This window comes from Triturus cristatus, chromosome 4_2, assembly GCF_964204655.1.
Source record: "Triturus cristatus chromosome 4_2, aTriCri1.1, whole genome shotgun sequence".
NCBI lineage: Eukaryota > Metazoa > Chordata > Amphibia > Caudata > Salamandridae > Triturus > Triturus cristatus.
The window spans coordinates 125,803,872-125,830,079 of record NC_140586.1 but is presented as its reverse complement, the minus strand read 5'-3'; the positions used below and the strand labels follow the sequence as shown (position 1 = coordinate 125,830,079).

At 48.2% G+C, this 26,208-nt stretch overlaps 1 protein-coding gene across 1 annotated transcript in view; it reads left to right on the top strand.

Annotated features, from left to right (window-relative positions):
• DNMT1 (DNA methyltransferase 1) overlaps nt 1–12,367 on the top strand; it is a 110,516-nt gene extending 98,149 nt beyond the window's left edge. Inside the window, exon 34 of the mRNA XM_085600772.1 lies at nt 11,955–12,367. Within this exon, the coding sequence (XP_085456898.1) occupies nt 11,955–12,004 (50 nt within the window). The 3' untranslated portion in view covers nt 12,005–12,367. The remainder of the gene's footprint in view (nt 1–11,954) is intronic.
• The last annotated feature ends 13,841 nt before the right edge of the window (nt 12,368–26,208 follow it).

The window sequence follows — 26,208 nt, the reverse complement described above, 5'->3', positions numbered from 1 at the left end:
AAACCTGAGCTTCAAGACATGTGCTATGCCTTAACAATCGAGGGCCCACATGAAGGGTTAAGAGCCCATTCCACCCGAGCTGAATCTGTTTGCGCAGGTTAGAAGGTGCTGGTGAGAGACTGCTGCAAGGCGACTACATAGGATTCGAGCCACACTTTTGCAGACCTGCTAACTCGCATGTGCCACTGTGACGCAATCTGCTTTGTCACATAGTCATATCACAATGGTAGGGGAAACGAACTGGTAACCGTTGTAAATAGCGGTTTTCCAAAGCTTTGACCAGCCTACGTTCCTTCAATGGAGTGAAAACACTCCAGGACATCGGCACCAGCCTCCAAGCTTTTTCTTGAAGGGACTGGGGGGGATGGATGGTGATTGGGGGGGGGGGGGGTGAGAGGCATGGGTTAAAAGTGCCTATTGGGTACTTCTCGGCCGAGGCCCTGCCCCCTCCTCACCCAGTAATATTTGTGTTGGCAGGTTTGCTTTTCCAAAGCGTTACTGTTTGAACCCTGTATCAAGACCAGGTCTCTCACTCACTCTACATTTTTTGGTATAACCAGCTGTGCACTTTTCTCCTGGTTGGGTACTGCTTGGGAAATGCGAAATTAAGTAAATTTCGTTTTGACTCATTATTACTCTCTAAAAACTCAAATTGTAACAAGCAAACTTGGGAATAATTCAGAAATGCCCAGACCTGGTTTAGACTTCGCCACCTTTGGCCAACAGGACTGGATTTTCAACCTTGAACCAAAATTACTCCTTCTCTAACGAACATGATCGTCCCTGCAACAAATGAGGGATGCTACGTTATGCCACATAATTAGCCTTTTCATGCAAAATTTAGTAAACTTGCCACATAATTTAGTGCTTCTGTGCTGCATAATTTCACTGACCCTGCCGAATTGGCTTTATTGACAGTACTAAAGCTTGAAGAAAGACCAAGCAGCTCTTAGCAGCTTTCAAGCCAGCCCAAGCCCTGAAACACCCATTTCTCTAGCAATGGATTTTTCATAGATTCACTTGCTTAAAATGTTACCAGTCGCGATGCAGGGAAATCGCAGTAACATTAAATGGCAGTTAACCATAACCAACATCTTTAAGACTATGGCAGTTTTTGTCTACTAGCACATCCATCTCAGTTACAGCCTTGGCCCCCACCATTGGGTTGGGAGAGTGGAAGGGCTACATTATCCCTAGAGTAATACATCGCCATCACAGCTTGATTCGTCTCCAGTCTCCTTTCCCATTTTCCCTCCTTACTGGAAAGAGATTAGCGTTCACTGCCTTAATGGGTCTCGCAGCCATGGAGCAGACCTGCTTAATCTCCATCTAACATTTGGTCCTGCACAAAGGACACTTAACCTAATACTGGATAATCTTTCATAGATTCACATGCCTGAATCATTCCCCGTCTGGATGGGAGTCCCTGTCTGGATGGGAGTCCCCAGTACATAAGTAATGTCCCATTATACATGTATAGAGTAATAGGCCTAAGGCCTCACATTAGTAACATATCCAGGTCCTTTTGTAATAAGGACCAAACTCTAGAGAACAACCAATCCGCTGTCACCACCCTCTGGAACCTTCCTGGAAGGAGCTCTAGTCCCTCAGATTTTCTACCGTACGTCGTTTTAAGGGAGTCTCCACTGAGCTCTGCTCAGGTTTTCCTTATTTCTTGGATTTAAGGTATGATGTTCGGATTTTACTCTGAAGTCTTTACTGTCTTCATGTCGGACACGACTAAAAAAAGGCCTTTTTAGGCCCCGTGGTTCCTGCAAAAAGTTACGTCGACTACCAACATAAGCACTGCCTCTGTCTTTATCCAGACGTTCACCTAAAGACTGCAAGGTATGTTGTACCTTTTCTACAATAACACGAAGACCGTGAGGGAAGGCTTTTGACTTTGCTGCAGAGGCTTAAGGACAAAGGACACCTTGTCCTCTGCGGAGAGTGAGCTCATCGAAATCCTCTTCTAAGACTCCTCAAAGGCCCAGAGATGTCTCTCCAGGTCCTTCTACGCAGCAACCTCAAAAGAAGACCCAGGAAAAAGTCTTCAGAGGCTTCAAAACTTAAAGATTTACCTGCCAGGGTGTCATCTCCTTCAAGGGTCGCAGAAACCAACTTCAGACCCTCTGACTCCTCCGCCGAGGGTGAAACACTTTTTTAAAAAGCCTTCCTCAGCCCTGTCTACTACATCCCGTCGACGGTGGGCTCGACAACAAGATCTCCTTATACAGCTATTGGAGTGACCTTGACGACTACCATTTCTACAATTTTGGTCTCGTCTGAATCCCTTTTGACGTCTTCGACTGCACATACCCCTTTGTCGCTGACAATCAAGGTATCTTCGACAGCTCGCTCGACTACCATGGCGACTAGTGGCTCGTCGGATATGCACGTCAACAAAGAGTGTACAGTCTACCTTCCCGTTGACTACCATCCTGACGACTTCGAGAGGTTTCTCATCAATGGCAGTGCCCGTTGTGACCATCGATGATTCTTTGTCGACTACTATACAGACCACAGCCTCGTCTACACCTAAATCAAAGACTGAAATTGCATATTTTTAGCAAAAATTCACGAAACCGAGGCTGACGCCCTGACATCACCCAGTAGGGTTCAACCATTACTTCCTTCATCTTTATGATGATGATGATGATCCCTCTGAGCTCAATGTTAAAATCAGGAGGACTCTGATTAGGATGACCAAGATATGGATGAGCAGGCGTACTATCATGACGAAAGCCATCAACAGCCACAGATGGTTTGGCTTACTTCAGCCCTGGTCTGACCTGCAATTTATGATCTCAGACTAGATGAAGAGGTTCCCTACCTCTGCTCCGTCTCCTGCTCCAGTTCTCTCTCCACCTCAGAGCGCAAGATCCGCCTCCTACCATTGAAGTGCATGTGCCGCCTCCTCCCTCTACGGACGATGAGGATGAACCACAAGAAGGGGAAATTCAGGATACTCAGTCACATCATGACGAATGGGACGACTGTTATCCCTCTTCCAGCATTGCCATTGCCTCCTCAGGCGCGCACTCCTCCCGAAGATGAGGTTTCCATAATCTCCTGGAAAGAGCAGCAAAACGTTTTTTCAACTTCCAATGCCTTCTTACCAACAGGACTGTTTCCTTTACAATTTCAAGGAACCATTCAAAAAATGTTAGGTCTATGCCCATCATAGATTATATCTGGGATCAAGATAATCCAAAACCCTTCTACAGATCCTCCAGTCTTGCCAAGATTAGATAAAAAAATATAGGGCTCCAGCCTGCCTGATAGGCCATCCCAAGCCTGATTCAGTGATTACTCTGGCAGCTCAACGCAGATCAAAAAACCCTTCTGCCCCACTTTCAGTGCCTTCGGATAAAGAGGGCAGATGCTTGGACAATATTGGAAAGCATTTTTCCTCCATGTCAGCGGTGCGAGCGTCTAACTCGTTGGCGTTATTGGTACGCCACAACAGGCAGATGTGGTCAGACATTGCATCATACCTAGAGACCCTGCTGCAAGATTGTAAAGAAGAAGCAAGAAAGGTGCTGCTGGAGGGCGAAAGGTTGGCTTCTGAAATTATCGACTGTGCGATGGACATCGCATCCACTGGTTTCCGCCAACTTGCTGGGGCGGCAGTCCTAAGGTGCTGAGGATAACTTGAGGCAACAACCATCCGGCCTGAAATTCAGACTCAAATCCTTGACATGCCCTATGATGGACAACTCCTTTTTGGTACTCACATTGATGAAACCCTCCAAGGGATCAAAAGATACTACTACTGCCAGAGCTTTGGGCACCCTTCAGTATAGAAGCACCACTTTTCGAAGCTCAAGGGGTAGAGGGCAATATTCTAACAGAGGCTACCAGCAGTATAGGTCTTCCTACTCCTCTAACCAACAATACAGGCCACAATTTCAACAGAGGCAACAGACAGACTTCGTACAAGTCTTCCTTTCGCAGAAGGGCCGGACAGGATTCCGCCCGACACAAATGACTTCTCTCTGCCACTAATCGGTTTCTTCTCCACCTTCCAAATTAGGAGGAAAAATATCCCACTATCTTCAGAATTGGAATCCAACCACAACAGATCGTTAGCTTCTCCAGCTGGTGCAGTTTGGACTTTGTCTAGCATTTGTGCAAACTCCACCGACACCTCAACCTATGGCTCACAAACATTTACATCTTACTCCTGGAAATATCATTAATGATCCAGAAGGGAGCTATAGAACGGGTTCCTGTTGGTCAAAGAGGACACGGTTTTTACTCCTGAAAAGGAAAAGAAATGGAGGCCAATCCTAGATTTAAGAAATCTAAAATTCTTGAAGAAACCATCCTTTTGCATGGTCACCATTCAGGAAGTCCTGCAGCTTCTCAATGCGAACGACTACATGGTATCCTTTGATCTCCAAGATGCCCATTTTCATATTCCTATCCACAGAAGACACAAAGTTTGAGGTTTGCTGTGGCCGGCAGACACTACCAATTCCGGGTCCTGCCTTTCGGGCTCAAATCAGCCCCATACATCTTCACAAAATTTCGCTCCCCAGTGGCTGCATACCTCGGGCAACATAAAGTCTTTCCTTATCTCAACGACTGGCTCATCAAGGCACCTTCTCTCGACAGCAAGTCTTCCAGAGCCTCTCTACGGCTTTTCGAAAGATTGGGTCTTACCCTCAACCCAGACAAATAAGTCCTACAGCCTTCTCAGCAGATAACATTTCTGGGAGCTGTCCTGAAAAAAGCTTACCCGTCACAGGAGCGACAAACTCGCATTTGGCAGAGTGCATACGGAGAAGAAAGTCTTTCAGTGCGCCTATTCAAATCTCTCCTTGGAATTATGTCTTCCTGCATTCTTTTAGTTCCCTACTGTGGCTTTCACATGCGTCCTCTTAAAGAGGCTCTCTCCCCTCAGTTGATTCAAATCAGCGGATCCTTCGACATACAGGTGACTCCTCAGATGGTCGCCTCTCTAGACTGGTGGACTCCTCAACAATCTGTCTCGAGGCCTACCCTTTAACTCGAGCCTCTCCTTAAGTGATAACCATGGGTGCGTCTCTAGAAGGTTGCGGAGCCTTCCTTCAAGAGCTTCAGATCAGCTGGAAGTGGTCATCTTCGGAGCAGAAACTGCACATAAACCTCCTAGAGCTGAGAGCAGTCTATTTAGCCCTTCTGGCTTTCCTCCCCAGGATAAAAGGTTTACTAGTGCTAGTCAGAACAGACAATACTACGACGATGCACTATCTGAACAAACTGGGAGGAACTCGTTCACTCTTTCTCTCAAGAATCTCAATTTGGAACTGGTCACTGCAGCACAATTTCCCTGCGAGCGGCGTATGTTCCAGGGAAAGACAATACATTGGCAGACTTGCTAAGCAGGCTGCTGATGACCTGCCACGAGTGGGAGTTAAACCAAGATTACTCAACAGCATATTCTCAGTGGGGCGAACCACTGTTATCTGTTTGCCACACAGCAGAACGCCAAATGCCAACACTTAACAAGCTGGCATCCCCAACAGGGATCTCTGGGGAATGCATTTTCAATAGCATGGTTCGGCGTATTCGCCTATGCCTTTTCTCCGATTCCCCTGATTCCCAGGCTCCTCAGGAAGATGAAGGCAGAGCCCTGCATGCTGATTCTAATGGTCCCGGCATGGCCTCGCCAACATTGGTTCACGGGACTCCATCTCCTCTCCCTGCAACCTCCAATTCCGTTGACCCCATTTCCATCTCTCCTCACAATGGACCAGGAGCAAGTCCAATACCTAGATCCAGCAGCTCTCAAATTATCGGCCTGGCTCCTGAGTTCCACAAATTTCATGGCTTAGAACTGCTCTGCAGTCTGGAGGAATGTTTATCTCGCGCTCGAGCGGATAGTACAAACAGGACTTATTCCTTCAAATGGAAAAGGTTCTGTATCTGGTGTAGATCTAAGGTGCATCCCCTTACATCCTCTCCGGAAGGAGATATTGCCATACCTTCTCAATCTAGCAACTTCAGGTCTCGCTCACACTTCTCCTGAAACGAGATACTGCTGCCAGGTGAACTTTGATAGATCTTCTACAGGACCTTCTCTTTGATCAAATAGATTGATCAAACAATTTCTCAAAGGTCTGTTTCGGACTTTAACTCCCGTAAAGTCTCCACCTCCAACATGGCAGCTCAACAGTCCTTGCTCAGCTTATGAGACTTCCTTTTGAGCCGATACACAGAGCTGACCTCGTTCCTTTCCTGGCACACTGCACTTCTTCTAGCCCTTGCATCCGCAAGACGAGTTAGTGACCTTCACGCTTTCACAATACAAGATCCCTTTCTTCAATTCAAGAACGATTGGGTATAAATTTGGGATTAGTCCAAAGAATTACCCTAAGTCCCGTCTGACTTCCACCTGAACGAGCCTATTGTCTTAAAGACTTTCTTTCCAAATCCTCAAACAGCAGCTGAAAAAGCTGTACAATCGGATTTGAATCGCTGCCTTAAATTCTAACTTGCGGAATGCTTTTGTTCTGTCAAGTCCAACTTTTCATGGCTTAGCTTACCTAGGAAAGGTTTTCCCCTTTACAAAACAAAGTATTTCTAGATGGATCTCTGGTTCTATTGTCTTCTGTCACCAACAAGATGGTCAACCTTTACAATTAAGAATTCGTGCCCATTCCACTAGGGCAGTTTCTACTTCTATGGCACTATTTGCGGGTGTGCCTATCAGACATTTGCAGAGCGGCAACATGATAGACGCAGCATACATTTACCAAGCATTGTTTGGATACGGAGCTAATGAAGGATGCTGCAGTGGGACGGGCAGTGTTGCGTCATCTATTTCAATAGAGGTGAGGTGAGCCTTCCTTCCCCACCAGCCCCTCTTTCTTTTTCCTTGCACATTTGTTACTTCTATACCTTTGCCATACTTGCAACTTCTTGCTTTGCATTTATATGTAAATATATTAACTGGTGCATTTATGCTTTCTGTACAAAAGAAAATGTGCTCATCATTGCTTTCTATTATGATTCGGGCATGTGAATCTATGAAAGATACCCTAGTACTGGATAAGAAATGCGTTACTTAACTGTAACTGCAGTTATCCAGCATTGGTGTCTTTCATAGATTCACATGCAACCCACCCGCCTCCCTTGGAAGGGCTCACATAGTACACTCAGTTGTACCTCTATATAGCACTGTGCTTCAGAAAATCTGAGGGACTAGTGCTCCTTCCAGGAAGGTTCCAGAGGGTGGTGACAGCTGATTGGTTGTTCTCTAGAGTTTGGGTCTGATTACAAAGGGACCTGGATATGTTACTAATGTGAGGCCTTAGGCCTATTACTCTGTCTAATGGGACATTACTTTACTTATGTACCGGGGACTCCCATCCCGACAGAACGATTTGGGCATGTGAATCTATGAACGATACCAATACTGGATAACTGCAGTTACAGGTAAGTAATGCATTTCTTCAACTGACCAGATGTAAGATGGGGAAGATAGCCAGCTTTTGGGCGGAAGGGCAGTAGTATTATGCACATAATGGTGGAAGGGCTACATTCTTCATAGACTGAAGAGTCCTCATCGCAGCCTGACTTGTCACCAGTCGCATTTCCCATCTTACTGGATAGAGCCTGTGCCTTCTGTAGAATACTAATTGCCTGTAACTTGTTTGTGGTTTTTTTTTTTTTTTTTTTTTTTAAAGACCTTGGACAACGAAATCCCTCTATTCTGAATTCTAGCTGGTCAATAGGACTCGCTGATTCATACACTGCCCACTGTTCAGGCAGTTGTATTCCTCCCCCTCCCCCCAGAAGAAATGCAGGGTGTCACTGACTGCACCAGCCGCTTGCTTGACCATCCCAAATCAGTCCTAGACAGCTGTTCAGTGTATATCAAAAGAATCTAGTCACTCTGGCATCTGTCCCTTACGACCGATGCTTTGACCACATGGGGTGAAGGGTCTGCGCCAATTCCTGGACATGGGTCCGCCATTTGTTGGATAACATTTTGCCTCTAGTCATTCTCCTCCCAGAGGACCAAAGAGCCTAAGGCTGTGTTGTCAAAGAAGGTGTAAATGCATTACCCACTATAATGGATGCAGCAATGGAGGTCTTCCAATCTTGCTTCCATCAGCTTGGAGCAGCAGTCCTATGCAGTCAGGAATGGGTTTAATCCTCCTTGCTTTAGACCTGCTTTTTAATGAGCAAACTTTATTTGGGAAACATTTCAATTTTCATGCAAAATAGGCTGTTGTAGCATGCTCCTAAGTATGTTGCAGTACTGGTGTCTTGCTAGCTGTACGCTTCGTGGCGAAAGGCAATTCCAAAGTTAGAGCCAGGCCAATCCAGAGGCTAAGAAAGATCATACTACCCTCAAGACAATTATTACAAGTCTACAGTAATACAGAGAAGAGAAAAGGAGCATCCCAGACATGCTTCCTAGATGGTCTGAAGTGCTTGACTGCTTCCTTGGTGGGGGGGGCGGGGGGGAGGGAGATGGAGGATAGAATCTGGTTTTGCACCCATTTAGGAAATTCACCACGGAACGCTGGGTGCTTCAGATAATGCAGTCTGGTTACACTTTTTGGGGGGTCTGGTAAGTGGCATGTATAAACTCCAATTTGTGAGAGCAAAGCAAAAGGATTCTCCTCAAATTAAAAGGAGCAATGGAGAACGTCCAGATTCTTTCTGATCCTGAAAATAGGCCATTTGAGACAAATACTGGACCTCAAAGTTAAGTCCAAGCAATCCATCTGGACAATAACTATTTGAAGTTCTTATACTTCAGGAATTGGATTACCTAATCTCCCTTAAACTTTAGGATGCTTACTTTCACGTCGATACATGCAAAACACAGTATCTGCCCTTCTTTGGTAGGGAGGCACTAACAATTCCAGGGGTACCACATGCAAGAGATGCACACAAGGTTAATGGTCCAAGGCTGAGACTCCACATAAACATGCTAGTTCAGACCATGTTTTTTTATTAGCCATTCTTTCGTTTAGGGGCTAGCGAACCAGGACAGACAACACGACCTGTTTATATTGTACTGCAAACCTACTGGAGAAGAATCGCGTTCACTATGTGGAGAGGCACAGGTGTGGGAGTTGGCCTTCTCCAACAAAGCTTGGGGGCAGCATGGTCTGTTTCCACTATTTGGTGCCTTGTCCATTCCTCTCCTGACATCAGATGCCTGCCCTGGAAGCCCCTGTGCATCATTTCCATCTTCAGATGCTTTCTTTCAGCTGTCTGGTCTGGAAACTACTGCTGAAGACTGAGCATCATGAGGGGAAAACGAATCGTGAACGCATATCTTAAGCCTCAGCCTACAATTGCCATCCAATCTAAAAAGGACTAGGATAACTGATATCCACTGATAAACCGATGTAGGTGGGTGACCGAAGTTTTAAAACGCATAGCCAGGGGCATCCTGCCGGGGGCGGTGGGGGGGGGGGCGGGCGGCTCCAAGCAGAAAACATTGGCTCAAGGCAGATGGCAGCAATCCTCTAATAGGATTGTAATACTTCCCTCTGGGAATTCTGAATGCCATTAAATTTTGATGGAGAAAGAACCGGGAGGAGAGAGACTGTAGACCTGGAGCCACCACTAACCTCAGAGCCTCATGAAGAACACTAGTTCTTCTACGTGGTAGAGAACTCTTTGGCTTTGTGGAATAGGCCTGGAGAGACAGTAAGGGCAATGGCAAGACCTTATCGGTCGAGGTAGTCTGATGAAATGGTCTTGTACAACGTGGTGGTGCAGAGCAGCAGACGGAGATGGAGTCCAACTAGAGGAAGAAAAATCAGACCTGTGTTCTGCTCGCAACCCTCCTCCCCTCACAAAGCAAACGCCAGTATCTGCCAAAGCTTCCCACCTTTTTGTACTAGAGGAAAGATGCTTTAAAGGAACAGTCAACCTGCAAGTCGGTAACACCCACAGTGGAAAATAAATGCAAGCATTCAAGGCAATGTAACAGACTTCATTGAGGCCACCGCAAGGAAAAGAGCCAATGTGCCAGCATCTGGGCGAACTCCTGATGAGAAATAAAAAATGGGGTGAAATTTGCAAGGGGAGCCACGATGCCACATTGTCGCAAGATCAATCACCCTTTTCAATAGGTATTCCCATTAACACTGGAAAGGAATGGGTACACTGCTACAGCACCTTCTTTAGACGCTGTAGACACAAAGCAGGCAGCTGGTGTCTGGAACAACATTAAGGAGGCACACCTGATTGCGAGTCTTGGGCTGAAAGAATGAAGTCTATGCAAATGTCACCAACACACCGTTCAACGGGTAACGTCTCTTTGGCAGTGCAGTGGATTGACACTACAGCAGCCAAAAAAGGATGAGATGGCAAAGCCCAATAGGGCTTTACAATTTAGTGGCCATCCAGAGGGAGGTGGAACTGCCTCAAAGATCGAGAAAGGGGGATCGTTCTGCCTACCACTTCAAAATAACACCTAACGAGCAAGCCAAATTGCAAGGGGCATCACCACATTTGCAATATTGGGCACTACGAAGATGCTCATTTTATGAATGAGCAAGAGGTAGGGGAGAACCTTCCAGAGCAACGTGCCCTGCAAACAAGTGACTCTCAAGCAGAGACCTGCCCATACAACACCTGTTTGGGGCAGAATAGGAGCCTTTCTCCAGGAGTGGGGTGAGGTCATATCAGACAAATGGATTCTCAATATACTCCAACATTGATATCGCATAGAACTACAAGAACCTTATTAGTGGTCACACAGTAAGAAAAGAAGGAAGTGGCACGGTCCATATTACCAATTTCAACAGTGACCATCTCCAGACTCACATGGGATGGGGAAGCCCACACAGGGATGCTCAACATTAGAGAATTCTGAAAACCACCAGAAGCAAATAATGCACATGAACATACTGGTAAATGTGCATCCGTTTTTACTCCAATCCCATTAATACCATATAGTGATAAACATGTGCAGTCTTGGGTGACTACTCCTGATGAACCCCACAATGGGCGAGCTAAACATGATTCTCCAAACTTAGTGATGGCACAGAACATTGTACAGAGACTGCTATAGTCAAACTACTTTCGATTCATGCACGAGGGAAGTGTTCTCACCCCAAACCCAACACCCTGAGCTTTGCAGCACTGCAGTTGATGACCTAGAATTCAGACATTTGGGCCTTCCATAGAGAGTAATAGAATCCTAATGGAGGCGAAAACTAGCCTCTAGGAACACTGCCAAATGAGGCGGTGGCAAGAATCTGGCCTGCTCCAAAAGCTCGATGGTAGAGTAATGCACAGCATGTGATGGCAGAAAATTCTTGAAGCTGCAAAAATATTCCTATCGGTAAGTAATCTTTTTGTTACAGGAGCAAATAAATTCGAGTCTACAACACTACAAACTGGTCACAGGTAAGCAGGGTTTCTTGACCTCTCGTGAATAATAGTTGATTTAAAAACAAAAAAAATCAACAATGGTCCAGCCCCGTATTTTATTTTTATATGGTAATGCTTTTACCAGCTAACTATGGATTTACCACAGTTTTCTGTATAACTTGCACATTTTAACAAATGTTTCTAGCTTGATTGGATCCAAAAACTGCATTGTGCTGCATAATTTGTGCAACTGACTCCTAGTCTTTAGAGGTCCTGGCAAAGGTGATTTGAAGGGCTTGTAGTTATGAAGCAAATCCTGTTACTCCAATCAGTGGAGTGTTCTCCATATGTCTGGGGTACGTCTGAAATGTGGGTTTCATTTCATTGCATTTTGTACAATAAACACCAGCATGGTATGCTCATGGACATGAGTGATTGGTATTAAGGGAAGTTAATTCTGGTGGCAGGTTTTCTGTCGCGTGCACTGCAGAAACCCAGCAGTGAAGGTGTTACTACTGTACTTGAGCATGTAACGTGTTATGATCAAAAGTCTTACCCAACAGCTTTGTGCTACAAGGTCTTTTACTGTTGCATTTCATGGTTTTCTTTCTTTTCAGAGAACGTTAAACAGGAAAAGATTGACATAAAGATGGACATAACGGATTGATTGCTCAGTTTCCTATTCCTATCCCCCATCAAGATTCAAAACATGCACTGACTTCCTCTGACATGCTGAGATCCACTTCCATTCAGCTATGCTTGTGAACAGTGTTTGTCTTCTTTGGCTGACATTGAGCTACATGTGACATTAAATTTTATTAACTGATCGTTTCATGATCAACTGTGCAGTGCCCTAGGTGCATTCTGGGATTTTAAGAATGGTTTTATGCATTGGAATAAAAAATAACTGCCCACTTTTAACCAAGTGGAAATTTATGTAGTTTTTATATGTTGTAATATTTCTTCAAATAAACCTCTCCTGTAAATTACTCTTAAATATTTTACTCGATTAAAATTGCTTATTTAGTAATCTGTGTATACATTTGCCTTTTTTTTTTATTACTGTGGGAGAACACCTCGGTGTACAATTAAGGGAGCATGAAAACTAACTTTTCGAAAGGCATGTGACTGCTTTGCAGTTAGCTTGAGTACTAACTTATTTAGAAACTTATTCTATTAGAGCATTTGTTAAATACTTTATAACCCTGACACAAGTGCCCAATTTCATGAGTTCCTGGGTGCCGTTCAGACATGTTTAGCAGTGGTAGATGTGTTGTGTCCATGTGGGAAATGTTTAGGTGCAAGATGTAACTGCAGTTCCAACTTACAAGTTTGTATAGATCATTCGTTTGTACTTCTCCTGGGGAATCTTCGTTAGTCATAAGCTTTGATTTATCCTTGCCACGCGATTGGAGTTTAAAAAAATATATGGGTGACGTTTTTCATTTGAAAGGCTAATGTCTGCATCTTTGGATCCTTGGTGTCGTAAATGTCAGAATATTCTCTGCCATGTTTCGCAATCTGACACATTTCCACGGTTTTCTTCCATGGAAAGCACTGTGTTGCCCGTTGATGCTGTACCAGGACATTGCAATGCAAGCCTATCAATGACAGTGAATGACTAATAGTAACTGGAGGAACATGTCTGCATCCCCATTCAACATCCACAGCGAAAGCATCGGCAGTCTTTTTCACCACATTTCTTCTTTGATATTGCTCTATGGGAGTCTGTCAGAAGGAGGTAGTTGTAGGAGCAAGTTGAGACTGAACATTTTTTTCCCTCCTTTTGCCTGTATACTTGCCTCTCAGTATACCCTCATTAAGCTGTGGTGTTTCGACACATCACAATTCTTGCAAGTGTTTGAGACAGACTACACAGCTTAGCATATGAAATTAGCTTTCAACTCCCACAAGAGGGACCATGGAAAAAATATGAAGATATTCAGAATAATTGTCGGAATTAGATTTTTAACTCTTGCACTCTAAGAAGTGGTAAAACGAGACACAAACAGTTCCTGATTTTTGCAGCGTGAATCTTTCTGGATTCACTATTCTGTGCATTATTCCACGGTCTGGTGGTTGGGTCCGGAATCGTAGTGTTTCTTCCTCTTATTTATTTATTTTTTTATTTTTTTTTTATTTGTAGCCCGGTGGGCGTCTACGTCCCACCACTCGGTGGTCCTCTTGTGACGTCGGCACGCTTCCTGCGGAAGCTCCCACCTTTTGGGCGCCATCTTCAGATTCTTTTTTCCGCCGTTGGGTCTGGATCGTCACTGTGAAGCTCCAGAGTTTTTTGAGAAGAGAAAGCACGAGTTTCATCGAGGAAAAAGTTGAGGAAGACTACAGAGAACAAGATCGACAAGCCAGGACGACTAAGAAGGAGAACCTCCATCTTCGACGTCCAACTGATAATGCGCACTCGTGGACCCTGAGCGCAGGAATGGACAAGACACCCTTTAAATTCTGCCGTAACTGCCACCATAAATACGCGCAGAAGGACCAACTCCGGTCTGCAGTCTTTGCCTGCCAGTCGACCACGAGAGCAAAGACCAATGCCTGTTCCATCTTCACACCGAAGACACTCCGGGTTAGAGAGACAGAGGAGAGCCAATTACAACATGCAGGGCAAGGGACAGACCCAGTCGCTGCACAAACTGGGCCTCTCCACGTAGGAAGACAACGTCGCCGAGGGACCAGATGACTTCACGGTCGCAGAGACCGATAAGAAAACGTCTGATAAGGTAGGAGAGACGTCTAACACTAAGCCCTCGACAGGGCCCCGAAAGCCTGAGTCAGACTCTCAAATCAGTCTGTCCTCGAAAGGAGCACCGGCGCCGAAATTTCGATGACGGCAGCTGCACCCAAGGACGAACGGCCCGGCGGATCCTTCGAAAAGGACTCCCAGGTGGCAAAGACCAGCGAAGCCAAGGTCGTTAAGCAAAAACTGGGGCGCTCTGCTTCGAAAGAGAAGGTCGCGTCAGCTCCGGCGAAAAGACCCGCATTCGACGCCGAACAGGCCACAAAGTTGGAAAGAAAGAAGAGGAGGCTCGAGGCAGAAATGGAGAGCATCCTACAAAGAAAGGAGTTCGACGATAAAATGAAAAGATACACGATTCCAACGAAACCAGTCTGTCATCGTAGACGTCAAACAGGAGGAGTTATACGCCGAAGAACTGTCTAACTCCCAGAGAAGAGGACCTATACTATGAGGGAGAAGATGACCAACAAACTACGGCTCGGCGCCGTCGACAACCCAGGACCTGGAGTGGCAGGACCTCGACGGCGAAAACCCGGAAGAGCCTGTGGTGACTTAGCCTTCGAGGCCTTCGCTGCCCGATGACATCGTGGCCTACAATATGGTCATCAAAAGCGCAGCAGCTGCTTTTGGGGTCAAGCTGGAGGAAGAAAAGCCTAAAGCAGACTTTTTACTGGAACGCTGCTCCCCATTCAAACGAGGAGCCAGTTCCTCCCCATGCTCCAGTGTCATGGACCAGGGGAAGGAGGGGTTCCGGGACCCAGCAACATGCAGGTCCATCACACCTAGGACGGAGAAGTATAAACACTCCTCCCAGGACCCTTCCTACATCAAGGGATCAGTCACAGCAGACTCATCATTGTGTCAACTGCCAGGAAAAGGGCTATTGTCCCGGCAACCTCTGGCCCACCACCAGACAAGGAAAGCGGGAGGATGGACCTGACTGGGAGGAAGATTGAAAGAAACGTGGCAATGCACTGGCGCATGGCGAACTCCAATGCCCTACTAAACAGACACCAATACCAACATTGGGACGAAATGGGGCAGCTAATCCAGCACCTCCCCGAACAATACCAGCAAAGAGCCTCGCACCTGGTGGAGGAAGGGAAGAATATCGCAAATTCTTGCCTTAAAACAGCCTTAGATGGAGCCGAAACATCAAGCAGGTTGATGGCAATAGGGATAATGGAAAGAAGGCAGGCCTGGCTCAGGATCTCAGGCTTCAAGCCAGAAGTCCAGAACAACATTCTGAACACCCCTTTCAACGGGGATACGCTGTTCGGAGCCCCGGTGGATGAAAAACCTCACCTCAAGAATAACGAAACAGCAAGGTTCATGGGGGCCCTGCAATTCAGAGGGATGAGAAGAGCTACTCAGACACGGAGACCATACGGAAGGGGCGGAAAACAGCTGGGAACGTCACACCAGACATTCCAGCAGGGCCACCAGGGCGACAATCACAGCCAGCAGGGGCAGCAGAAACTAACTTGGCAGTACCAGCCTCTGGGCCAGTCCTTTCGCAGTAGGGGGAACGGACGAGGGCAAAGACGAAGAGGTGGAGAACAACCCGCCTCAAAGTGACTCTGCCCAGCGAAGCGTGCTCACCCACAAGATCCCTCTGAGGGTAGAGCACAAAAAATTCAACAAGAGGGTTACACAGACCAAACTCCAACGAACATGCAACACCAGTAGGCGGCAGGCTGAGACGTTTCTTCCAGGAGTGGAAAAAGATAACGGACAAATGAATACTCAACATCATACAGTTTGGATACTGAATAGAGTTGGAAAGGAAACCACCAAAACCAAAGAGCAGGGAACACTCAGGACAGGAGCTAGTGCAACTCCGAGAGGAAGCACAAGAACTACTCCAAAAGGAGGCCATAGAACCAGTACCATTCAAAGAAAGGAACAAGGGAGTGTACTCAAACTACTTCCTGGTACCAAAGGTGGATGAAACACTAAGACCCATCCTGGATCTACGGTTCTTAAACAAGTACATAAGGACACAAAGATTCAAAATGACGTCACTACAAGAGGTACTCCCTCAGATTAGAGACTGAGACTTCATGTCCACCGTGGACCTCAAAGATGCCTACCTGCACATTCCAATGAACAGGCAGCACAAACATCTGTTAATATTTTCCATCAACAAAGAACACCACCAGTTCACAACCATGGCATTCGGACTGAAGTCAGCTCCAAGGGTTTTCACAAAATGCCTTGCGGCAGTGGTGGTGTACATGCAGAGGGAAGGGATTCATGTATACCCTGAACTCAACGACTGGCTAATAAAAGCAAGTTCACGTGAAACATGTGAGGAGCACGCACAGCGGGTCACAAGGACTTTAACGAAGCTGGGATTCTCCATACACTGGGGGAAATCCTCTGGAACCAGAACAGGTGAAGATCTTCCTGGGGGCACAGATCAACGCCATACAGAGAACGGTGATCCCCAGCGACAAGAGAACACTGACCCTGCTGAGGGAGACGTGCCTCTACCAGAAGGGGCGAGCTCTGACAGTGAGGACAGCAAGCAAGATCATGGGGATGATGGCATCATGCATTCACCTAGTCCCCAATGTATGCCTACACATGAGACCATTCCAGGAATGGCTGCAACAGCAATGGTCCCAAGCAACCGGAAGTTGGGAGGATCTAGTGGTTGTAATGCACGCAGTGCAAGAAGAGATGGCGTGGTGGAACAAGGAACATAACAATAGGTAAGCCCTTGACACCACCAAGCTCAACTGTGACAATCACCACAGACTCATCCCAGATAGGATGGGAGCACATATGAGCAAGCTCAGTGTGAGGGGTCTGTGGACTCGAGCAGATGTGGTCAGACACATCAACTACCTGGAATTGAAGACCGTATTCCTAGCCCTGAAGGCCTTCCAGAAAAAACTGTACAAACAGAAGGTGTTGATACAGACAACACGACAACTATGTTCTACATCAACAAGCAGGGAGGAACCCAATCATTCCCGCTATCCAGCCTGGCACAGGAGATCTGGAGATGGGCCATCCCACTCAAAATAGACCTGCTGGCCATACACCTACCAGGGAAGGACAATGTGGAAGCAGACTAGCTCAGCAGGCAGACTTCAGCATCCCACGAGTGGGAGCTCAATGGACAGGAAACGCAAAGGCTATTCAGAAGGTGGGGTATACCGACTATAGACCTGTTTGCAACACACCTGAATGCAAAATGCCAAAACTTCGCAACCAGAGAAACAATCCCAGGGGAATGCCCTATGGATAAGCTGGTCAAAAACCTTTCCCTACACTTTTCCCCCAATACCACTGATACCCAGGGTACTTGTTGGACCTGTCCCTTTTTGCAGGGTCGTCCCTAAACTTTTTGCCTTCCTCCGGTATTTTTTCTGACCTGTTGTTGGATGTTTTATGACTCTGAGCACCTTACCACTGCTGACCAGTGCTAAGGTGCATATGCTCTCCCTATGGTAAAATGTATACATTGATTGGTGTCCATGTTTGGTTTATTTGGGTTACTATCAGCCCCTAGTAAAGTGCACCAGGAGTGCCAGGGCTTGTAAATACAAATGCTGCTGGTGGGCTTGCAGCACTGGTTGTGTCTAGGGTCTGCCACTGCAGAACCTGCGCGCAGTCTGGTACTGTCGCGCTGATTGCGCAAGTGCACCCACTTGCCAGTCCCTAAACCTTCCCTTAACTACATATTAGTCACCCCTCTGGTAGGCCCAAGGGCAGGGTGCATTGGAGGCATAAGGTAAGACATGTCCTGATGTGTGTGGCATGTTCTAATAGTGAATTACAGCCATTTTCGTTTTTCACTATTGAAGGCTACCTGCTCTCCATAGGCCAGAATGGGCTGCTGGAATTACTACACGCTGTAATCCCAGTGGACTCATAGAGCATAGTAGAAAGTCATGTTTAGTACGCGTGAACTCAGAATAATAAAATACTTCTTTTAGTAAAGTTTATTTTAATATCCAGTGTTTGTAAATACTACTTTTAGAAAGTTAGTATTTACTGACCTGGCCATTTCAGTCTGCCTCTGCGTGTGTGTGTGTGTGTGTGTGCGTGTGTGTGTGTGTGTTCTGCCTAGTAACAGGGAAGGAGCAGGGCTGGGGAATTCCAGGAGACAGGCTGGCTGCCAGGTGGTGGGTAGAGAGATTACACCAGGATGGGTGGGAGGAGTACACCTTGACTCTGAATAGACCAGTGCCCTGCCACCACAATGCCGGCTCCACCCCCTGTGGAGCGGCTGATGTCTCTGCCCTGCTGCTGAATGGAAAGAGCAGAGTCACCACAACAAAGTGCTCCAAAACTGGACTGAGCCAGGCCTAGGACCCCTGGCGACAAAGAACAAAAGAATTGTGCTATAAAAGAAGGAGCCTGGCTCCTAAGAAATCAGATCCTGTTAACGCCAAGAAGAAACTCTGCCGAAGAGAAGGACCTGGAGAAGCTGAAGGAGGAATACTGTCTCTCTGCCTGAGAGACTGGCCTGCAGTGGGTGCCTTGCTGCAAGAAGGAGAGGAAAAGACTTAAGGAAAAGACTTTGCATCAACTTGTGCTTTTAAACAATCTCCAAGGGCTTGCTGGTGGATTTGCCCCCTGATCTGCGCCCCAGGAACAGTGGTCGCTACCTTTCCTAAAGAAGAGAAGTGCCTGGAAGCGATTCTGAAGCTGACTCCCAGAGAACCTGTGTGCCTCTACTCCTTTCCCAGCACCGCGACATCTGCCACCTGGGGCTACCACGAGCACCGCCAGGACCTGTCTGGTCCCAGCACCGCAAGTACCTGCCCCTCCGAGCCGTAGCTCGCACCGCTAGGAAAGGACCCTGAGTGTCTGTGCACCGAGCCTTGGCGACCCCGTGCCGCAGAGATCCCCGCAAAGACCTGCGACGCACTTGTGATCTACTACGAAGCCGTCGGCGCTGCACCGCGCTAAGAATTGCCCCCGGAGCTGTCTTCCCCTCCTCTGCCCTTGGTCGTGTGGCTGAGACCTTCTTCGGGTGCCCCACGAAGCACCGCCGCCCTCTGACTGCGAGGGACGACACCGTGACGTGGGACACTGCTCCTGGAAACCCGAGGCCGCCGCTGTGACCATCCCCGTGAAGAAAAGAAGGTATTGTGACGATCGCGCTAAAAGTATGAACCGTACTTGCCTCTAAAGTACTTTGTTTCGAGTCGAACCTGCCTTTGAAATCATTGTGGTGCCGTAGTTCGACCCGTACTTGCCTCTGAAGTGCCTTGTTTCGAGTCGAACCTGCCTTTGAAATCATTGTGGTGCCATAGTTCGACTCGTACTTGCCTCTGAAGTGCCTTGTTTCGAGTCGAACCTGCCTTCAGTTCGAACCGTACTGGCCTCTGAAGCAGCGTAGTTTGAACCGTACCTGCTTTGAGCCAAACAGCATTGAAACCTATTGCCGGTGCTCACGTGGGAAGTGTGAGACTCTGCAAGCGTACTCGTGCTCACGCGAGAAGCGTGAAAAACGGCAAGGCACTTTAAAAACCTTGCCCAGGGCATAACAAAGGTGCTACGAAGTGCCCAGAAACCCTAAGAAGCTGATTTTGAATAGAACTGTGCCATTTTAAAACCTGTGGACTGCCCTTAAGAATTTGAGAGTAACTGGATTAAGATTCACCAAGAGAACTGTATTTGTGCAACCTGCCTGAAAGAGAACCTTTTATATAAAGACTTCTATTTTTGATAAATACAGCCTTGTGTCTTTTGTGTGGGGGGGTGGTAATTATTGTGGGGGACAACTTGAACGCTTAACCTTATGCCCTCTGGAAATCTAGCCTGACTGCTCGCGCCATGTTACCTAGAGGGTGAGCAGGGGTTATTTTTAAAGAGGTGATCCTTTGCCCTGGCTTAGAGTAAAGGGTCCCTGCTTGTCGGAAGTGCATACCTGCGCCAACCAGAGACCCCGGATTCTAACATTGGTGGCAGCGGTGGGATTTACGGATTTGCGTTCTTGGTGTCTGCGCAGTGATTACTAACCATTGCACAGTGAGGACAGTCCAGTAGCTTGAGCCACAGAACTTTTTATTTTGCTTGCCAAGAGAAGAAGATCCCTTGTGTTTGGAATCACGCCGGGCCCAAACAGCATAGAGAAAACCGCGCTGACAGCCTGGATTGAATCAAGGGGTGTAACCAAGGAAGTTACACCATTGAAACCAGCGGGAAGCGTTCGCAGTTTTGGCAGAGACCTGTCGCCAGAGGAGCTGGCAGACAGGCCGCCAGGGATCATGAATTAAAGTTGGCAGAGCTGGAAGTAAATGCCCAATTGGAGCAACCTGCCTGAAAGAAAACCTTTTATATAAAGACTTCTATTTTTGATAAATACAGCCTTGTGTCTTTTGTGTGGTGGGGTGGTAATTATTGTGGGGGACAACTTGAACGCTTAACCTTATGCCCTCTGGAAATCTAGCCTGACTGCTCGCGCCACGTTACCTAGAAGGTGAGCAGGGGTTATTTTTAAAGAGTTGATCCTTTCCCCTGACTTAGAGGAAAGGGTCCCTGCTTGTCGCAAGTGCATACCTGCGCCAACCAGAGACCCCGGATTCTAACAGTACTCAAGTGTAGGACCAGCAACATGACACTCATCTTAGTAGCACCACAGTGGGCAAGACAGACCTGGTACTCACAAATAATGGAAATGGCACAGGAGCCACCCCACAAGTTCACCAAAAGGAAAGACTTACTCTCCATGCAAAACGGAGAAGTTCTACATCCAGCGCCTCAGCCTAGTGGCATGGCTCCTGAAGACATAGAGTTCGCACACCTTAAGCTACCAGAAAGCACCATGCGAGTGCTCCGGCAGGCAAGGAGACCAATGACACGAAAATGCTATGGGGAAAAATGGAAGAGGTTCACACAATGGTGCAGCAAAAAAACTGCAGAACAAGTTGACAAAGGAATCAACGGTGCTGAGATACCTCACACCTATATTAAAGGCTAAACTTTGTTCATCCTCGCTAAGGGTACACCTAGCAGCGATTGTAGCTTACACACGAGGTGAGACGGGGAAACGTTTCTTTACATCACGAGTAGTAAAGAGATTACTGGAAGGGGCGAAAAGGATAGCGCCACCAAAGAGGATGCCGCCGCTGGCATGGAACCTCAACATAGTCCTGACGGAACTTATGAAGGCACCTTTGAGCCCATCCACAAGGCCTCACTACAAATGCTGACAATGAAGACCGCCTTTCTGGTGGCAATAACCTCGCTGCACAGAGTAAGCGAGCTGCAAGCACTAACACTGCAAGAACCTTACATCCAAATACACAAGGACAGGGTCGTAATGAGAACGGACCCACACTTCATGCCGAAGGTGGTGTCTGCATTCCATATGAACCAGACAATACAAATGCCTAGCTTTTTTCAGAACCCAGCCACAAGCGCAGAAAGGGCACTGCACACTAGACGCAAGAAGGGCGGTGATGCACTACATCGAGAGAACCAAGGAGCACAGGAAAACGAAGCAGTTTTTTGTGTCCTTCACAACCAGCTTCCTGGGTAGACCAGTAACAAAAAGCCCCATCGCTCGATGGATCGCACTGACGATACAATTCTGCCACTAACAGGCAGGGCAAGCACTATTGGAAGGGGCAACCGCCCACTCCACAAGGAAGAAAGGAGCAACAATTGCTTTTCTGGCTAACACATCCATTCAAGACATATGCCTGGCGGCAACATGGGCTTCAGTGCACACGTTCACTAAGCACTACTGCGTGGATATACAAATGAACAAGGAGGACAGAAGGTGCTTCAACATATATTCAACGACTAACGCTCATCTTCCACCCAGCCGCCACAAAGATGACAAACCGCTACAAAGTCTATGCACAGCATAGTGAATCCAGAAAGATTCACACTGCAAATCGAATAGTTTCTTACCTGTCGGTGTAGTTTTGCAGCTTGAAGATCTTTCTGGATTCACTAGCGAATCCACCCACCCCTGCTGGAAAGATGAGGCTGGAGAAGGTGGAAAGACAGAGACTAGAGAACAAGCAGAGACTTAAGAGAAGTGTGTAAAAGGATATAATTAAGGAGAAAATAATAAAATTGCCTAGGATTCACAATCGGAACACAAAAAAAAAAATCCGAAGATGGCGCCCCAAGGTGGGAGCTTCTGCAGGAATCGTGAGGTACACCAAATGGTGGGATGTCGACGCCCACCTGGGCTACAAAAAAAAGGAAGAAAGACTATGATTCCAGACCCAACCACCAGACCGCGGAATAATGCACAGCATAGTGAATCCAGAAAGATCTGGTATAACTATTCGTTATTTATTTTTGGGGTTGGGTAGGTTTTAGGATTTAGTTCCTCACATGTTCAGAGATCCTTTTCTTGAGCTGGAAAAAAGAACTGGCTCTGGGAAGCAAGCTCCCAGTAACCAGGTATTGTGGGAAGGGATACCGCCCAGATTCTTAGACGCAGGCTTACCTTGCAGGTACAGTATTAAAAGTTTACAAATACCCATTTTAGAAGTTGCAATGCAGTTTTTCTAGTTTCTCAAACCTATATGCACATTCTGGAGAGAAAGTCTGGCCTTGTTCGAGTTTAAGCGTTGTGAATAAATTTGGTGAGACATTTTGGCTATGCAATGTGTGTGCTCTAGACGAGTTGGGTGGTTCGGAGTTGTATTGTGCTTTTTTCCTATCTAAACTGGTGACACCCTTTCATGTAGGCCAGACATCACACTGCCGATCTGCTTTGCTCTGCCTCGCCTTTCCAAAGAGGAGAAACTCCACCTGGACCCAAAAAGAGCATCATTCTGCATTGATCTTGCCAAAGTTTCGGGTGGCAGATCAATTCTTCATTGGGTTGGTCAGGGGAAGGGGGGGCAGAATAGGAACATCTCCAGATGGGTTGTACTCTGCATTAAAATCTGCTACACACTGGCCAAGAAGCAACCTCCTGAGGGCTTGTAGGCCCATTTCGCCAAAGCTATGACCATTGCGTTAGCCTGCGAAAGTTTTTGTCCTTGACATTAGTCAGACTGACTTGGAAGTCTATGACTATTTACCAAGCACTACTGCCCAGTCAGTTGGGTCTGTCTAAATCAGTTCGCAGGCCCTTCTTTGGAGAGGTCTGCTTGGGAATCTATTCTTAGGTGAGGAATCTGTGGCAAGAAATCTTATCAGGGGGGGAGGAGCCTAGCGTGCAACCAAGATGGCCGCGTAGGTGCGAGGCTCCCGAGGACCTCCGCAACCTCCTACGTTTATCCTTACTTCATCCTGCATCGGTTGAGGGAACTGTGTCGGTGAGCCTGAGCCGAGGTGGTACCCGTTTCCCGTTTTCGAATCGGACCTCGGGTGCCGGAGTGAGCACCGATTGAAGTTCGCGGCCTACCTCTCTCCTGACCCCGGAATCGCGTTTGGGGGCGACCCGGTGACAAAGTGAACAACAACGGCGGGCTGGGCCTGGCGAGTCGCGTACCCCGCACTTTCACTTTCGCGCCCCCTTGCTGTTTTCGCAAGTGGGATCGCGGCGCTCTTGGTGTTGGGGTGGCCTCGCTGGGAGACCCTGCCTGCCTGCCTGCTGTGGCCCGCTCCGCAGTCCTGGGGTGGCCCCCCGGAGCTCGTGGCCTTGATTGCTCGCTTTCTACTGCGTGGCTGGTGAGGGTGTGAGACCCGCGACGATGGCCACTAAACAAGATGGAGATCGGTTGAAGGCCAAGTCGACCCGGCGTGGCGCCGCACATCAGGCCAACATCATGGACCGCTACACCCTCCCGAAGGGATCTCCCGGTGGACCGCACAAGTCCTCTGAGTGCCCCCCGGATGCCCCGGACTTGCCCACAGATCTGTCTCTGCAAGACGTCATGGGCGCCATTGCTGAGATGAAGGCCTCGGTGGGCCAGCGGTTTGACACGTTAGCGTATAAAATCGACGCGGTCCTCGATGTCAACCTGGTGAGAGCTCATCTCTCGAAGACCAACGACCGGGTCGATTCTTTGGCCCATACCGCGTCGGGCCTCACGACTGAGGTGGCGGCCCTTCAGACGGAGGTACACCGGCTTCGTCAGGCGAGTGCGCTCATGGATCGGCGCCTGGAGGATTCCGTAAGCCGGGCCCGGAGGAATAATATCCGCATCATCGGAGTACCTGAGGGACGGGAGGAGTCGGTGGCGGATCTTTTTGTGGAGGACCTGATCACTACCCATCTCCAGCCTCGGGGACTGAGTAAATTTTTTGCTGTGGAGAGGGCTCATAGAGTTCCCGGGGGACGGCCGAAGGTCAGAGCCCCTCCGCGGCCTCTTATTGCCCGTATCTTTAATTTTCGGGACAGGGATGCAATTCTGCAAGCCTCCAGACTGCAAGGGCCGATTAAGTTGGAGAACATGGAGGTGAACTTTTATCCTGACTTCACCCAAGCGGTCCAGAAGCAGAGACTGAGCTTCTTGGGCGTCAAGCGGCGGCTTCGGGACATGAACTTAAAATACGCCATGCTCTTCCCGGCCAGGCTGCGGGTGGAGGTGGATGGTCGCACTCACTTTTTTGACCGTCCTGAAGCGGCCGGGGACTGGCTGGACACTTTGTCTGGGGGTCGGGATCGGGATGGCGGGGGGGGGGGGCTGCGGGAGGAGAAGGCCCACTGGACCGGGACTGAGGTGCTGATACTGGGACTCACTCTGGACGCAGATGCTGCCGCTTCCGGCCAAGCTTAGGGTCTCTCGTTTTTTGTATTCGTTCTCCCTCTTTTGTAGGTGGTGCGGGGTCTCGAAGGGGTACTCTTTCCTCCTCTAGGGGGTTTACCTAGTTTCAACTATATAGGGGCGACAGGCACACTGCAAGTTGGGGGGGCTGTTTGGGCTCATGCAGGGGTGCAGGGAGGGGGGGGAGTTGTGTTGGGGCGGTTGGGTTGGGGTGGGGTGTTGTTCATTTGTACCACAAGGCAAAAGTATTGTTGTGCTATTCCCAAAGTGCCCTCGGGGGACGAGTGATTGCTTTTGTTTATGATGGGGGGTAGGGGACTGAGTCTTTTGTCCTGGAACGTTAATGGACTGGGGGACAGGATAAAACGAGGTGTGGTCCTGCAGTTCCTGAAACGAATTTCACCTGACATAGTTTTTCTGCAGGAGACGCACCTCATTGGCAACTCCTTTCGTGCTATGAACCGGCGGGGCTACCGCCTTCTGGCCCATTCGGGCTTCACGTCGGGTTCAAGGGGTGTGGGCATCATGGCCAAGACCTCGCTCCCGTTGGAAGTTGATGAGTTACTCCATGATGACAGGGGACGTTACACGGTTCTGGTGGGTAGAATGGAGGGCAGAGTGATTATTTTTGTTTCTGTCTATGTCCCGCCAGGGTTGCAGACGACCACCTTTGCGGATCTGGGGCGCCTCCTCCTTGGCCTTCCGGAGGGGATCCTGGTGGTTGGGGGGGATTTTAACGCTGTGGTTTCCGGAATTGAGGACCGTCACCCCCCTAGGGATCTCCCCCGTGCCCAAGCGTGGTTGTCTGGCCTATTGGATGCCTTGGGGCTGGTGGATTGTTGGCGTTTGAAACATCCTACGCAGAAACAGTACACTTTTCATTCCGGGGCCCATGGCAGTCTATCAAGACTAGACTATGTCCTGGTGCCGGCGGCGCATGCAGGGAGGATCGGGGAGGTGCGCCATTTGGCGCGGGGTATTTCAGACCATTCCCCGCTCTTATTGCACTTCGATATTCTCCCGAGGGGAGAGGGTAGGGTGGCCCCGATTAATCCCTGGTACCTGCGTGACCCCACCATTCGCGCAGAGTTGGTTAAATCCCTTAAGCGATATTTTGATGAGAATGTGGGGTCGGTGTCATCTGCGGTCTCGCTATGGGAGGCATTTAAGACGGTGATTCGGGGGGATGCCCTGTCCCTTATTTCCCATTCCCGGAGGCGCGAGCGGGAGGAGGTGATCCGTGTTGAAACTGAAATAACTGAGTTGGAGGGTGACCTCGAATGTGGGGTGACGGATGACAAATTACATGTCCTCCGACTCAAGCAGGCGGCCTATAAGGCCCTCGTCACGGAGGCGGCCAGGGGCCTCAGTAGAGAGCAACAGGGGAGACTGTATGATGTGGGTGATAAGGCTGGGAAATTGATTGCGTGGCTGGATAAAAAGGAGAGGGCGAGTCGAGTTGTC